Below are 17,109 nucleotides of genomic sequence, written 5' to 3'. Positions count from 1 at the left end.
GACATCCTACAGACTAAATGTCTCTGAGAACAGAAATCACTATCTCCCTAAATTGCAATGATCAGAGAGCACTTTATCCTATTTTGTGACTCATTTTGCTGTTGACCTTTGACCTAAGAGAGCATCATGAGAGAGAAATGAAGGGAAAAAGGGTGCACCGGAAATAGAAATATGGGAAGGGATTAAATGAAAGTATCTATATTTAAACATAGACACAGTAACATAGCACACAACTCATGATGATACCAGAAAATGAAAACTGTTGGAGACCTCACATCGAGAGGAAAAGTGAAGTTGACACATCTGAGACATCTGATAAAAGTGAGGCAATGTGGGAGGACCCCAGGAGACCCCACCAGTTAAGGAGGAAGGAGAGCTGTGGCCATTTCAGAATTTTTAGCTTAGTCCTCCTTCAGGTGGCCATAGCAGGGCCCCTGTGAGATACTAATCTCAAAGCATGCTTTCTCCAGATCCTTTCTCTAGGTAGAAACATTTTCATATTGAATTTTTTTCCCACAGCTCTTTATGTAGAAACATGTACATCCTGTTTGTGGGTCTTATTCTCCAGCAGCCATAGAAGCAGAAGGTGCTTGTTAAGAATAAGTATTCCTTTTATTTAGTATAATTATTTTTAAAAGAAATATACTTTATAATAATAAAAAGAGCCCATGTAAAATACTTCCTGGGAGTCAAAAAGAAGTAAAGAAGGGGAAAAAGTGATATCAAAACAGGAAAATAAACTGTTACATTTTAATAGTGACAAGGAGGACAAGACGGTAAACTAGAACAGCAGACCCTTAGAATAAGTAAATGTCCAATAGGCTGGGCTAAATGCTCTATCCTTGCTGTTGGTTAGCTGACATTACATAAGGGAAGGACCGATGTTCAGTTCAGCAGGTGTACTATTATGATTTATCAGCACTTGAGCTACTGTCAATAACTGAATCTTGTTAGCAGATTATTTTTCAAATATGTGACTGAGAGAATGAAAAAGGAGTTGGGGCAAGCATGGAGTATGTGGTTGCAAATATATATGACTAGTTAATGAAAATATAAAGATATATTTCTGATTAATGGTATTTAATGTCATACCAGAGGCAGACATTCAATTTAGAGCTGAAAATATATTTAAAGAAAAGGAAAAAGGAAAAAAAAATCAATGAAGCCTTATGATATCAGTCAAAATGTGGGTCTGATTATTAGCTATAGAACTCACATTATTTAAGTTAAGACATAGATGTTTCATTGTATCAGTGTACAAAATATTAGTGGCTATAGATTTCTTTTTTTATTTGCATAACTTTAATTCTTCTTTTTCTTTTATTGTTGTTCAAGGACAGTTATCTCCATTTTCCCACCACCACTTTCTGCCACCCCACCCACCCCCACCTCCCACCCTCAATCCTTCCCCTCTTTGGCCTTGTCCATGGGTCCTTTATACATGTTCCTTGATGACCCTCCCCCATTCTCCCATCACCCCCGACCCCCCCATCCCCCGCCGATTAATGTCAGTTTGTCCTTTATTTCAGTGTCTCTGGTTACAATTTGCTTGCTTGTTTGTTTTGCTCATTAGGATTTCTTAGTATCATAGAATTCAGAGCAAGAAGCCGTATTATTTCATGGTGTTCGTTATTCGGCCAGATAGGACTCGTTGCCACAGTCTGGTTTCCAGTGCTCTGCTCATTCCAGTTTTAGGTGACTCAGACCATAGATTTACGACTATTTTTCTTGGATTTTCCACAAGCTGAAATCTCACAGCTAAAATGTTTTCCTTTAATACTGACTTTGAACTTTCGGTTCCTAATTTTATCTCATTTCTTGTCATTCTGTTGCTTTGGTTGTTCGGGTCTTCCATAAACATTTCCACAATTAATGTTTACCATCAAGGCAGATATGTGCATTTATTGATCAGAACAATGACCGACCAGTTGGCCATGATTAAGTTTGCCTTGGTCTTCAGTTATCCAGTTTAATTTCAATATTCAACACCTATCAGGGAATAATTTCTCTGACACATAATTTTATTTTTCTAGAAATGTAAGTTGGGTGTCAAAAAGAGGGAACTTTAATGCTATGGCAAAGAAAATTCCATGAGCATTTGTTTGTTTCTTTGGCCCATAGTGGCACGGTGTCAAGAAATTTGTTTTCTCCCATTCATGTTATCTTCCTGTCTCGCCATGGGTCTCCCACCGTTCCTCTCTCACTGTTACATGGCTTATTTTCAATGACAAGCACAGCTCTGCCCTTTCCCCAGTAAACCCCTAAGAAGTGTCAGTAAATTGAGGTTTCCTGGCCTGACGCCTCAGAGAGCAGCAGCCACGTCACCTTAAATTAGGGAGATAGAATATGGAATTGTCCTGGTCCCAAGAGAGTTATTGTTGCCACCTGATGTTTCTATGTCAACGGCTGATTCCATGGTCAGGAACATGAAAGGGCAGCATTCTCCGAACAGGTTTTCTTTGAATTTCACTGTACATAGGTCTCTTCTAATATATTGCCCTACAAGTCCCTTATTGTGGTGCATATTTTTAAGTGAAATATTAATTCTGTCTGGGTAATTTTAAGAAACGCGGTGATTTTCAGAAGTTAGGCTAATTCACTTCATACACCAACATGATCCTTGTTGGGCTGGCAGATACGCCAACTGAGAAATGTGGCCAGGAAATACACTGTGCATATTGGTTAACTGAGCTTTAACTTAACACATGGATTTGTCTGTATTGAATGACCAATCTTTCTTAATTGAAGAGAAAGTCTCTGCCTAGCATGCGTGTAAAAATATTGACTAGAATGTCTAGAAAGTCTAGAATGTCTCAGGCTATCTCTGGTTAAGCATTGGTTATCAGTTTTGTTTAATTTCCATTTTCTCACAAACTAGTGCTTTTATGAAATACATTAAAATGACATATTGCAAAAGAAAAATATAATCAAAGATATATAAAATTATATTAGAGTCAACAGACATACAAATAGTCTGTCAAGTTACTGTAAAAGTTTCTAAATATTCACTTTGAATTCTATGCATATCTCATCACAGATTATTCATCACCAGTTCTGAGCCGTTACAGATCCCATAGGACACACTCTGGGAGACGCCAGTCACATTAACACTCTGTGAGGTGCACGTACATGGAGTAGTTAGCGTATTTGTTATAATCAAATACATTAAAATGTATTGTTTTACTTAAGTCCTTGAAGAAACAACACGGAATTTGTTTCAATAACTTTTTTAGGTGAGTGTAAAATAAGATGTTGATGAACTTACTTCTCAGCTAAACAGTAGGCCCTATTTGTTTTTAAGCTGAAACTTTCACAAAGGAGTTAACTATTAATTTTTTTGTTACAGACTTTTTTTATGCCAAAGAAGAATATACTTTATGTCAATTGCCCATTGAGGCATAAGCAATCCATTGGTTCTGAACCTTGCATACTCTCATTTTTCAAATATTACTATGGTACTTTACTCAGCACATCAGTGTCACATTCCTATATGATGAAACTCAGCCCATTATTAATCATCTTAAATGTGACTTGGGACCTTATTTTCTTCTGAATGTTGTCAGTGGAGTACTGCAGGCTTCTGCTGTTTTCTTTCAGCGGATTCAAGGTCGAAAAGCCAGCCTGGAGGAAATACAGCTTGTTCATTCTGAACATCACTCACTATTGTATGGCACCAACCCCCTGGACGGACAGAAGCTGGACCCCAGGACACTCCTAGGTCTGTATGGGCCTCCATTCTACTGAGAACAGCACATTCCAGCACTGTCATTAGTCAAAGCTGGTGTCAGTTCAAAATACTTGGCAAGCAGTGTGACAAAAAAATCAGCTTTTCCATCAGCATCGCTCTGTGGAATGAGTAGTTTACAATAGAAGCCAATGTAGATTAAGAAAATCTTGCATTAGAAAAATGGCCATGCAAGTACCGTGATGTTTACTTTTGAATTCATCTTTATTCTAATAGCATTTCTTCCCTGTGTTTTGGCATACAGGAATAAATGCATTGCTGAGTTTGTTTGCTTACATTTTTCAACTAAAAGAAGAAAGGTTTTTTGCATGCTTTATGCAGATTTACCTTCACCTTTTTCACTTGTTTTGTGTCATTCAGTTCTTTTTTTCTATGACCCTAACAGACAGATGGCAAAGTACGACTTATTTTAAGTGAAAACTCCATATAGCTATGCCTAGAATACTGCATTTTATAGTTTGATTGCATTTTAAACCTTAATGTAATCTTCTTGATGTTTTAACTGTGGAATTAATCAGTAAAGTAGATAGATGGCAGAAGCAGAAAACTAATAAACATAATTTTTAGTTAATGTAATGTTTTTCAAAGCTTTGCCATCAGATTTTAAAATAAAATGAATGTCACACAGGTTTATGTAAACTTTATATGAGAGATGGAAATAACAGAGTTGGAAAAAGTTCATTCCAAAACCTTATTTTAGTTGAAACAATTCTATTAAGTGTATTAATAACCTTTTATAATAGAATAACAATACATAACATGGCAATATATACTGAAAGGATTTTTTTTAACTATTTTAACTTAAAAAAGACTTTTTAGGGCTTTTTTCTGGTTTCCTTCTTTCAACAAAACCTATTGTGTCCGTTCCAAATCATTGGACTCTCACCTAATTTATTTTTTCAAAATGATTTTGTTATTTGGTTCTACGCAATTCAAAGCAAGTATATGACATGTAGTAGGCACACATCTTAGAAAACAATAATGGGAAATTAACAGTTACCCATTGTAACACTTACACTCTGCCTTTTTAAAAGGAGTGGCAGGCATCCCTAAATTTATGAGATAAAGGCATGTGGGTGTATATATACGTGCGTGCAGAGAAGGTAGTGGTAGTGTGAGAGGAAATTGACAGAAAGGGCAGCACACGAAGATTATTCAGTTTTTAGAAAACATTATTAAAATTAGAAGATGAAAAACAATTGGTGTAGAATTAAAGCAATATATTAGTATAAAGGCAAATAAGTCAATCTAAATATATATACTCCCTATTATTTTTCTTTTTGTTGAAAGAAGGAATCTCTACACATACAGATTCTTTACAGAAAGTAATTTATTTACTGTGGATACTATGCAATAAATGTCCTTATTTTTACATGGATTAATAATCTCACATAATTTACCCAAAGATAAAGTAAACTTAACTTTCATGGTTTTATGAGGTCAAAATATGCACACATTTGAGGATAGGAAGCCATGTTCATTTTGATTATTTTTTAATTTAATTAAAAGAAGACAAGTAGCAACTTTCCCCAATGCATTTTATTTATTTTTTTTACTATGGTCTTAAACTGTAAATCAGCCTAGATACAAATTAGCCTAGGATTTAACTGGGAAGAACTTAAGTGTAGGTTTTTGAGAGATATTACAAGACAACCATTTTCTGCATTTTAAGACATGTTCGTAAAAGAAATGAAATTTAAACTTTGACAACTTGGAACTGTTTACTTAAGAAACATGGCAGTACCACCATTTTTAAAAATGAAATTTGACACTTGGATACAACCAATTTTCTCAGAATAGTCAACATAAATATCATTTAAAACCTTGATGACTTAAAATCAACTTCAATGTATAATTTAGACCTTGGACAATTCTTTGTATGTATGTATGCAATGAAAACACCAAGTACCAATAATTTAATTGTTAAAGTTTAAATCCAAATAAATTGGCCTTATCTCAGTTTTGAGTATTTAATGTGGGATAATATTTATGCAATGGATGATTTTAGAGGTTTCAAAGGCACCTCTCAGGGATCAGTGCAATAATTTCAATGTCATGTGCAGGCTACACGAGTAAACGTGAACAAGGATATTGCATTGTTCATTTTTGATGTCAAGTTCAGAATTCAACTTTGATAACCACTTCTAACTACTGCACTTTCTCAAGTGAATCCAGAAACAGCAAAGTTTCCTTAATTCCAGTTCTAAGTGAATAATGCCATCCTTTTTAAAGTTTAACTTTGCAAACTATTTTTTGTTCTTTATGTAATTTGAATTCTTGTAGCTTTTTATTAATATCTAAAAAAAAATAAGATTGAAGCTGCCATGTGTAAATGTATAGAAATTTATAAACATCAAGATATTTCTCTTTCTATATTAATTCTTTCCCTGGTCCCTCCCAGTACAGATTAGTGGTTGGTGTGCGGTGGTTTGTCAATGTGCTCACATTTTCAATTTAAATCCATTCATTTTATGAAATTTCTAAGTTGAATTGTTGGTACTGCTCCTGATAGTTAGGTTCTGGAGTTTGGAGGAAGGATTTAAGTAGGAGTTCATTGTGACCAGACCTATAAGTCTTTGTGTCTTGAAAGATAGCTATCGTTTATAAAATAATTAGTTTTGAAAATGTACACCATTCATCTCTTTAAATACTCTAGAATCTGTAAGGTGACACTTTAAAAACATTCTCTTCAGTCATTTCTGGCACAAAGTTTTCCTTGACATTAATATTCCCGTCGTTCTTATTACCAGTTTTCATTGTCACATGGCTAGCCAGATCTCAGTTCACGGGCAAGGCAATATAGCATTATTTTTAAAAATTGCAGTCAATTCAGTAAATTAAAATATTTTACACACTGCGAAATTTAAATGATTATTTGTCTTTTTTGTATTATATAAATACTACTAAATACAATTTGTCTTATGCAGCATATCATTTTCCTTATTCTCAAAGTTCAAAAAATTTGTGAAAATTACTTTATTGAATTGTAATACTAACTTCACTCCTTTTCACTATGGAATGAAGAGTTCAGACATTAAAATATACAATATCATATATTGTAATTTCCCATGTGACATATGAATACATCCCTGCAAAATATTCAGTAATGTCGAAATATCTGTTATGAGCAACAACTTAAGAAAACTACCCTTCCCCAAGCTATCCATAAATTTTTTTTGTGTGTCTTTTACTGATGTCAGTGTTTCAGGTTTAATGTTTTTTCATGACTTGCTTTTTGTTATTTCTTTCTTTTTTCATGAAGATCTTATATATAATACATTATTTTTAATTTGTACTTAGATTTTTTTATCACTTTCCATCTGTTAGCAATTGCATTTGAAAAATCAACTCATAAAATTTATTGTTTTCAAAACTGAAATATTTTCTGTGACATTAAAATCTAATTAGATACTGTTATTGACGTGGCATGTGAATTCCACCGCAAACCTGTTTTCGATTTTCATTATCATTTCATTCATTGATCACCAGTAGAATAAATGGACTGGGATAGGTGAAATGGAAGTTTGTACATGCCTCTACCAGTAACCTCCTGAGTGACCCATGGGAGTTATTTCAGAGCCATTTGACTGTGATAAAGAAACACCCACTGCCTTTCTTTTTAATTACTTTACAAGGCAGACTTTGGCCTAAGAGGTATAGGAGTAGTTTGTTTTCTCTACTCGAAATAAAGGTGCAGATAAACAAAATGATTAAAATTCCAGAATGATTAAAAATGAGACAATCACAAGTAAGATTTTGACATATATTTTTAAAAGATACATTCATATTATACAGATCCCTAAATAGTGTTATCCTCTTTGTAGTGTTTTTTTGATTTGTTTGTTTAAAACATTGTAAGTATTGGAGCAGCCAAGGATACTTAGTCTTAGGTGTATCAGAAACAAATTAAAAATAAATGTGTATATTTGAAAAGATGTTTTAATATTTGAAACGTTTAGAAAATGACAATGCATTTCATAAATATTGTCTTTCAAAACTGCATTAGAAGGATATAATCAGTGAATAGCTGAGTTACTCATGATAAAGTATAAATTTTTAAAATGTTGCTATGTACTATACAGTGTGTAGGGCAGTTAAAGCAGATCTTGAAACTCAAGTTCCATAGATACTTGTTCATATGGGGCAATAGAGTCTACATGTATAATATTTTTATTCATTTGCTATGAGCTTTTACCTATCTAAAATTAGATCAGTTTCCTCCTGAGTTAAATGATAAATACCATGTAACATAATATCTGTTAAACATTTAACAAAAAGCTGTAAATTAGTTTTTAGGAATTTTAAAATTTTAAAAACTATATTTCAATTTATATATTTTTTCATGTCTTCTTACTGTGTAGGTGACACCTCTCAAAAGTTTTTTTCTTCATTACCTTGTGGTGGACTTGGGGTAAGTATGAATTTGTTTACTGTTCTTAAATAACAAACTTCCAAAAACTATCTCCTTTTATTTATTTAGGTAATTCTGTACAAGGCTGTTTCTCAGTAAAACTTATACTAGACTTCAGGACTGGCCGCATAATTTGTAAGGCTCAATGCCAAACGAAAATACAGATTTCCTTGTTCAAAAACTAAGAATTCCAAGATGGCAGCAATAGTGAATTAAACCAAGTGTGGGGCCGCTCTAACTGTAGGGCCCAGTGTGAACCTGTAGGACACAGGTTCACAAAGTTGGCTCTGCTAGATCTTTATACACCTGGAGAGGAGGTAATATGAGAGGATTTAATGCAGTTTTGTCGCTGAATTCAATCTGCAATATAGTCACACTGAGTATGTACATACGTCATATTCCTGATGAAAATAGCATAAACTTCACAAAGGGCTTTGCATTGTGGGACATTTTGTTTGTGAACCTCTTGGGGCTATTTTTGTCTTCAATAATTAACAAAGTCTTTTTGACCCAGGATATTTATACCACAAGGACAAATTTGTTCGAATCCAGCAACATATGAGGGAAAATGTCTACGTTTTTGTGGGTGATTAGAATACACCCTATAGCCTGCAATCTATTTAAAGTTAACCCTTACCAATAATAAACCATCATCCCATAGAACTAAGTGCTAAGTCATGTTAGGACAACATAATTCTAGATCAGGTTTCCAAGGACTAAGAAATTTAAGTCATTTAGGTGTTTTAGATATTGAAGGAAAAAAACAAAACTAGTCCTGTGTGCGCCATGTATTAGGCAATATTTTGCTATAACTAAATTTTATACAGGGGATCCTCATATGTTTTCAGCAAATTCTTTCACTTTAATGATGCTAGGTTTATAAAGGATAACTTTTCTATTCCTTTACCTGTGATTCTGCCCTCTGGAAATAAGAATGACAACTACCACTAACATCCGTTTGGACTTTACCAACACACAACAGAGGTTCATAACAACTTGGTGAAAATAGTCATTGTTATTAACACCATTTTGCAGATGAGAACCTGAAGTCTCAGAGAAGCAGGGTTATTTTCCTGAGGACACACACAGTAAAGGGTAAAAGGCTGAAAGTTTGAAGTGGATGGGCATGTCCATGGGGACAAGTTCGGAAAGAGCGTTTTCCGTCCTTCTACGGATTTCAGCGTTCACAGGCGAGCCGCAGCCCCTGGAGCCCGTGCCGCCGTGTGGCCCCTGTGCGTGGCCCGCTTTGTGGAAGCTCACCAGGGAGCTTGCTTTTTGATCCCCAGCACAGGGCGATCACCACCTTGTATTGATCCTTGTTAATTTTTAGCAAACCTCTTGTGAAGCCAGGAGCTTGCAAGATTACTCTAGGAAGCAGAAGACAAACTGATTTTTAAAATGAGTTTCACTGGCTTTGTTGTTGTTTTCTGACATCCCAAATGGCCATTTTAAGAGAATGGCTGATTACGGGCAAATGCGGCAAAGAATGAAACAAAGCTAAGAACAACTCAGTGGGTAAGGTCATGGGGAGGAAATGAAAACTGTCGAAGGAGTGGTGGCCATGAAAGCCCCGCTCATTTACAAGTACATTTATTTCACGACCCAGAGCTGAAATGAGGACAGCTCCCTAGGACCCACCTCCCAAGTCTGTCCCTTGAACACAAAGCACCTCCACTCAACTGCTCTAAAACCATAACAAGGTCATTTCTTTCTTTGTCCAGAACTGCTCTAGTAAACTCTTAGACATACCCAATGAATGAATGCTGTCTGCTACTTCAGAAACAGTGGGTGTCCTTAGTAATGTCCCCAGACAATGAGCTAATTCAGATGGTGGCGTTGGCGGTGGACACATCTAGCAGGGGCAAGCAGAGGCAGGAGGTGGAAGATTGAGTAGCTTGGCTGCATTAATATTGGAAAAAGCTGGAGAGAGGCACCTCTATTTCTCAAATAGGCCTATAGGTCTTAAGTGGTATTTTTGTGGGTCTAGGTGGCTGTGTGTGTGTGTGTGTGTGTGTGTTTGTGTGTACACACAAGCTTGGGCTATTGATGCTTTAGAGAACTGAAGTTGATTCAGTCTTTTCGTTGATTTCAGGAATCAAGCTGTGTTCTTAGGCATCAAGGTACCATTTTGCCCTCTAAGATCTTTGGTTTTGATATAAGCCCTAAGAGAAACTCTGGGTCCTTTGGATTTGTACTAGTCTCAATTTTTACCTCCAGGACAGTTCTAGACATACTACGTATATGAAAGATACCCAGTATGAACTTACAGTGGCCCAACCTGGCAACATAGGGGCACCCTAGTGAGCTTGGAAACCATTGAAGTTGCTTTTGTCTTAGGGCACTCTTCTGGTTCAAATTATCTGAGATAGACATACTGGTTTAAATTCTAAAATACTTAACCATCTCCAATTGTTAAAGTAAATTCGAGTTACCTAGAATATACGAGGTCTGTCTGGAAAATGTCCAGCCATTGTTTATATAACAAGAACAGTTTGCATGGCATGGATGTAACCTGGTATCCAAGGAGAGTGGACTGGAATGTAAATGTGCGAACAGTGACAACATTCCTGTACTGGTCAGTGGGGGCAGTAGACACCATTGAGCGAGCATGTGTACTGTGTGGCTGTTGCATTCACACTGACTGAGTAGAGCAACAAATCTGCATCCAATTTTGTGTTAACCTTGAACATTCCTCCGAGGAAACTATTTGGATGATTCAGAAGGCCACATCTATGGGCAACTGATGATTGGCAGCTTCATCACAACAATGCACCCGCCTACACATCACATCTTGTGCAGAGCTTTTAGGGCAAAACATCAGATCACCCAGGTGACTCAGCCCCCCTACAGCCCAGATTTGGTGCTCTGTGACTTCAGGCTTTTCCCAGCACTAAAAATCACCTTTGAAAAGGAAGAAATTTCAGACTATCAGTAAAGTTCAGGAAAGTATGGTGGGCAGCTGATGCAATTGGGAGAACTCTGTGAGGTCCCGAGGAGCCTACTTTGAAGGGGACTGAAGCACCATTGTCCTATGTACAATGTTTCCTGTATCTTGTATCTTCTTCAGTAAATGTCTCTATTTTTCATAGTACATGGCTGGATACCTTCTGGACAGACCTCATTTACCTTCCTACTAGATGGGTTTATTATATATCTGCTGAATGCTGGTGATTAATTGGCTTTTGAGGAGACTACCTGGGACATTATGAAATCAGAAATCTCCCCCTACAATTCCATGTGATAATTCAACAGTGTTGTTCAGGTAACTCAGTGGGTGAGTGGTATTTAAGGTGCTCTATAAAGCATGCTCTCCTGAGTTGCATTTTGAGCAACAATCTCAAGGTTCCTGAATTCCTTTGTTTGGTTTTCATTTTGTTTAGTTACTATGGCATGACTCATTTCTGATTACTATGTGATTGCACTACAAGAAAATGCACCAGTAGAAAGAGCATTTTACCAAATCCCAGGACTTGGTCATCGTATATTGAAACAGATAATTAAGGGACTCTGGAAACAAGAGCCAGTGCAGGACCACTTTAGTTCTCACTCCTCAGGGTATAGCACTAAAAATAGCGATCATTTTCCTGGCCATCTGACCTGCTGCTGTGTGAAGAAATCTTGAAGTCATTTCTCAGCATTATTTTTCCCTCTTCACTTGATAGGCCACAAAAAAAAAAAAAAGAAAAAAAAGAATAAAAACCCACAAAAGCAAGGACGAGCAGGCTTTTATGATAATGTCGTCATCAGCTCCCAGCTTCAAACGCTTCTGCGGCTTTTGAGTTGTCATTTATAACTTGGAACTGAATCGACCCATAATTCCCCTGATACACTTAGAGAAATTGATAACAGACTCTGCACTTCTTTTATGGCTCGGAGGAGGCAACTCCAATCACATCACTATTGGCAGGCAATATTATTTTTTGACATGGTTGTAAAAGTATAAAGGGGCTTATGGCATTTGTTTAGATGAGGAATGGGCTCTCAAGCTGTGCTGGGGTTTACAGGCCCAGATTAGTGAGAAGCGAAGGGAATATGATGTTTGCAAACAGGATATGATTTTATATATAAGTTTGGGTTTCAGGCTCCGGTCCCTGGGGAAAGCCTTGCAGACAGCAGAGAATTCCACTTTTATCCTACAACAGGCAAGCTCCCAGTGCCAAAAGGCAGAGAAAGAAACGTGGTCAATGGGCAGCATCAGAGCCTTGATTGGAGGAGGAGGAACTGTGGAAGAGGCAGAACAATTCCCTGGGAGGAATGAGGAATTGCAGAGCCCGGGCAGAATCTGGGCCAGCCTAACTGGTCAAAGATGTGCCAAAAATGAGGCTCCGTGAGTTTAATCAAGGCACTTTCTCCGGCAGCGACTCGGTCAGCCTGTGCTCAGGAAGCCAGCTTTCCATTACAAACTTTTACTGTGTCCGTATTCTATTTGATTGCACCTAGCTCTGACACACTGTGGGGGTAAGGGATGTCATTTTTTGTGATTTGGGGAAGGGGAGATGGGGAGAAGAATTAGGTGATTGTGGGGAGGTAATTTAAGGCTCATTTCAATTGCTCTGAGGTTTTCATCAGACATTTCAGTTACATACTAACTACAGTCACTGTACAGGAGGCAGGTTTGGATGAAGTGTCCAAAGTTTTTTCATTCTGTCAGGTTTAAAATACAATCTCTCCCATCTGATATATAAAATTTGCATATGTATAAATGTTATATATGTACATACATATTCAGAAGAAAATCCTGTTATTTTACACTGCATTTATACCGTCATATTATTTTTTCATTTAATATACCACATTGGTCCTCCATATTTAATCTCTCCAATAACAGTAAGAAAGGGTTCCTGTGCCCAGCATTTCTAAGGACTGCTTCGGCTTTCTCTATTGTGTTATAACATCAGGAAATGATTTATCACCAACTCTTTAGTTATATAGTTAAAAATCAATGTAACAGAGCGGGTTGGTTACAATACATGTCTCTCCAGCTATTTAGAGTGGTTTTCTTTGAAACAAAATTAGCATTTTGGAAGGCATACCATGTGCCAACACGAGAGGGGTGAAGAGCAGGAACAGTAAGGTAAGACATGTTGCCCGTGGTTCAACAATGTGCAGCAGTGAGGGGAGGAATAAGGTGAATGAGATAAGACCCTTTTCCTCAGTTGCTCAGAGCCTTCTCATTGGGCTGACTTGGATACACGCTGTGCTCCGGGGGTGGAGTGGAGGGGACTTCAGAACAGAAAAGAAGGAAGAGGTCATGTGGGGTTACTCAGGCTGCCACAAGCTCAGTCTTCAACAACAACCAGGAACGAGTGTGTTTGTGTGAGTTTGAGCATCCAGGTATTAACTGTTTAGTCTATAATAACACACCACATTTTTGACATTTGTGCCAAGAAGTTGCTGATTAATAGTGATTTTTTCCCTTCATAAAAACCTAAAACAAAACCTAATGCTTATGCCAAAATGCGGGGGGAGGAGGTTCCTAAAGTTTTGATAATGACTCAGGAGCCCTTTCCTTATCGTGCGTTATTCCCTCCCAGTTACGTGGAGCCCGCACAATGCCTGTGTTACGTCCCCGGGAAGAGGAGGGGGTCACATCTGTTCCTCACATGCAGTAATCAGGATAATGTTGATTTGCCTCGTATTAACGTTCAGCTCAAACCTGGCTTGCAATCAGTGCTTCATTTCCTCCACTGCTGTTATCGGAGTTACATCACAATCTTCTTCCCTCCAGCACAATAAGAGGATCCACCCTGATTTTAGAATCTCTCTTTTCCTCATCTCCCCTTCCTAATTGTACTTGGATTTTCATTAGTTTCAAACTTGATGTAAATGATACTAGCAGGAGCCCTCCGCGGAACCTGGAAAAAGTAAAACACGTAAACCACCTTAATGAAATTGTTGGAAAATTTTGTTTTATGCTCTGGATTCCACAAAAAGATCATGTTGCCCCAGATTTGGCCAATATAGTACAAAATATTATACAAGACACGGAATATCTTCGAAGTGACAAAGGAAATTTCCAGTATTGCATAGGTTATGCTAATTGTGTATACTCAATAATATTTGTAGGGTTGTAGGCAACACTTCCACAGAGAAACACATATGTACATAACTCTGTTTGCTCTAACATGTACAATTTTGTAGAATCTTTTAAGTGTCGGGTGTCCATTGCAGAAAAGAGGAAAATTAGAAATGAAAACCTTAACTTCCTCCTTAATTCACTTAGCTGTAGCACCTCATCTGTGCTTAGATTCCTTTGTTTTGACGTTATAACTTAAGACAACAGGATGCATTTTGAAATTTCATCGTCATCTTCTTTTTTAAAATAAACATGAATTTGGCAAAGGTATTTAAATTCTTCTGTTGTTAAAATGAAATCATTATCAAAGCTTTGCACATTTGTATTTTTACATTCTTGGACTTCAATATCTATAAACAATTATATGTGCATCAGTATCAACGGAAGTGATTCAATAGCAGGGAAGAAAAAGCATTCTTTTCTGAAATTACTTGTTCTATCGATTATCTATAATGATTTCCCCCACTCCTCTATGTGTCTTGATTATAAGCACTGAAATGAGAAGAAATTACATCTTAGATTCCGCTGTTGCTGAAGGTAAATGGATTTGATGAACTTTAAGCTTCTACCTAACTTAGGAAGTCTATGGTTCTATGAAACAGAAACTCTGAAATACTAAAACAGACTTGAATAAATTGGAATATACAGTCATCTACTGATTGCCACTTTTGACTGTCAAGAAAACATAAAGCCCAAGGTCAAACAAAAATCTAGAGGATACAAGGAAATGGGACCACCTCAAAAAAGAAATCTTGAGACAGCTTCTGTGTAGTACAGCCTGAAATGCAGCTAAATCCAGTCCCACTTCAGCCTTTCATTTTGATGTGAAAAGAAATTTTTGCCTTTGTCATATTTCCACTGGGGATAGTTCCAGATCCAGGTATTCATCCTTGTAACAAACTAATATTTAATACATACTATTGGCATATCATTATTGGATTTGTCCTCGTGAAGTATTTTGACAGAAAGATCAGTGAAACATAATGACTAAATTTTCAAATCATTCTTCTTTTCTTTCAAAATCCAAAACTACAATATGTTAGTTGACTGAATGCTTGAGACATAGAGGGCAGTTCACAACAGAGTTCCTGGGACTCAGTCGTTCCAAACCCCCAATCACATCCCATGGCGTCTGACTTCTAGGTCAACAACATTATTGTTACTGTGCAAAGTCTTAATTTTAAATGTAAAATAGTAAGCAAAACAAAGGACTTTAAATACTAAACAATGACTCACTTATCTTAGAAACAAAGCATACATTGAGTCGTTGCCTTTATGAAAATTAGTGAGACTGTTAAAAGACTAACACATTTAGAATGATACCCAAATCATTTGGTTGATTTATTCTGTTATATTATAAATAACATGATTTATGTGGTATCTAATTAATACTTACTATGGACACAGTCTATCCTTTATAACAATCTGTAAAGCCTTCTCAAAATAATCCTACAATGGTTTGAAATGTGATCATTCAAACAAATAAAAAAAAAAAAGACCTGCAAGTACTAAAACTCTTCACTACTAAAGAGATCACTTTTTTTAGTTAACCTGTTATCTTTCCTTTAGATACTTCGATATCCATCCACCCCTCATTTATAAAGTAAACATGTATTGAGAGACTACCATGTGTCAAATACAGAACAATCTCTAGCCTCATGATTTTCCCTTACATTTTGAAGCTTTTTCCCTTTTTGATTCCTGTTTATATCTTTTACTATTTTTTATCACTTTTTCTCTTATGTTAATCCTCTATTTCTATTCATCAATTTTAGTGAGAAAGCCCTGGGAGTTAATAGAGAACAAAAGTAGGTTTACAGTTGTGGGTTTGGAAATTATTAATAAATAATAACACAAGAATAAACTCTGTGTTTCGTGTACTCACAATTCTAAGCCTACTTTGCCCGACCCTGTATGTGTGTGTCATGATGAGTGTTACGGAGAAAAGAAAACGAAGAACGGGGTGTGGAGTCTGGTGGGGCTGGGGACAGACCTGGTGGTTGATGGGAAGTGTTGCCTTTTGAAGATTAGAACTGATGAGTGAGGGATCGCCTGGGATTCTTGGCTTCTTGTGGTGACTGCTTAAAGAGGGATACAGGAAATAATGAGATCTGTACCGAGGGCCCAAGGCAATGATGGGGAAACAAAGTGCAGGGAGTCTGAGGGGGCCCTGTCAGGACTGCTAGGAGTTCCGAGTCCCCATCTTCACTCCTGCCCAAGAAGAAGTGAAGAGCTGGGGGCAGGGCCGTCCTATCCAAAACATGCAGAGCTCTGGGCCTCCTTGACTTGTGGGTGGAGGTGTGATGACGTGGGGGGCAGGCAAGTTGGATTTAAGGGCATGGCCTGAGATCCTGAGAACTCCCTTAAGATCTGACCTTGGAGATCCAGAGGAGCCTGAGGCTGGGGGCACAGTTAAAAAGGATTCAGAGATCTGGGACTCAACAGAAGGTCCTGAGCTGTGAGACACCTGGGTGGCTCCACATCTTAGCAGCATTATGTGCTCTGGGGTTCACAGTCCCCGGGGATGTTATTCAGACAGTTTCCTGAACACATTGTGCAGCTGCAAATTAGATACAGTACTCTAACACCTGCCCATATCCAAGTGTAATGAAAATGCCCTGAAATTTGCACGACACTTCCTAGCGCCTTTTCATGTTCATTTTAGTGGCTTTTGAATGACGCTGTTATATTATGGCCTCAGTTGTCTCTGTCTGGTCCCTGCTAATTTATATACAAGTTGAAAAATTCAGGATAACTGATTTGTTGATCGCACTAGGTTAGTGCATGGACCAACGGATGGCAACCTCTCAATTTCTTCATGGTCAGTCATAAGTTGCATGTATATAATGCAAGGAACTCAAACTTTGGAATATGAAC

The 17,109-nt window shown here is 37.2% G+C and overlaps 1 protein-coding gene across 1 annotated transcript in view; it reads left to right on the top strand.

The window, feature by feature from the left end:
• HDAC9 (histone deacetylase 9) overlaps positions 1 to 17,109 on the top strand; it is a 608,128-nt gene that overhangs the window by 537,282 nt on the left and 53,737 nt on the right. The window contains exons 15-16 of the mRNA XM_054564529.1: positions 3,598 to 3,718; positions 8,107 to 8,156. Coding sequence (XP_054420504.1) covers positions 3,598 to 3,718; positions 8,107 to 8,156 — 171 coding nt within the window. The remainder of the gene's footprint in view (positions 1 to 3,597; positions 3,719 to 8,106; positions 8,157 to 17,109) is intronic.

The sequence above is a fragment of the Pteronotus mesoamericanus genome, unplaced genomic scaffold (genome assembly GCF_021234165.1).
Source record: "Pteronotus mesoamericanus isolate MK-2021 breed Mesoamerican mustached bat unplaced genomic scaffold, CSHL_Meso_final scaffold_85, whole genome shotgun sequence".
Classification (NCBI taxonomy): Eukaryota; Metazoa; Chordata; class Mammalia; order Chiroptera; family Mormoopidae; genus Pteronotus; species Pteronotus mesoamericanus.
Note: the sequence above shows the minus strand (reverse complement) of the source record. Positions and strands in the feature narration are given on the sequence as shown.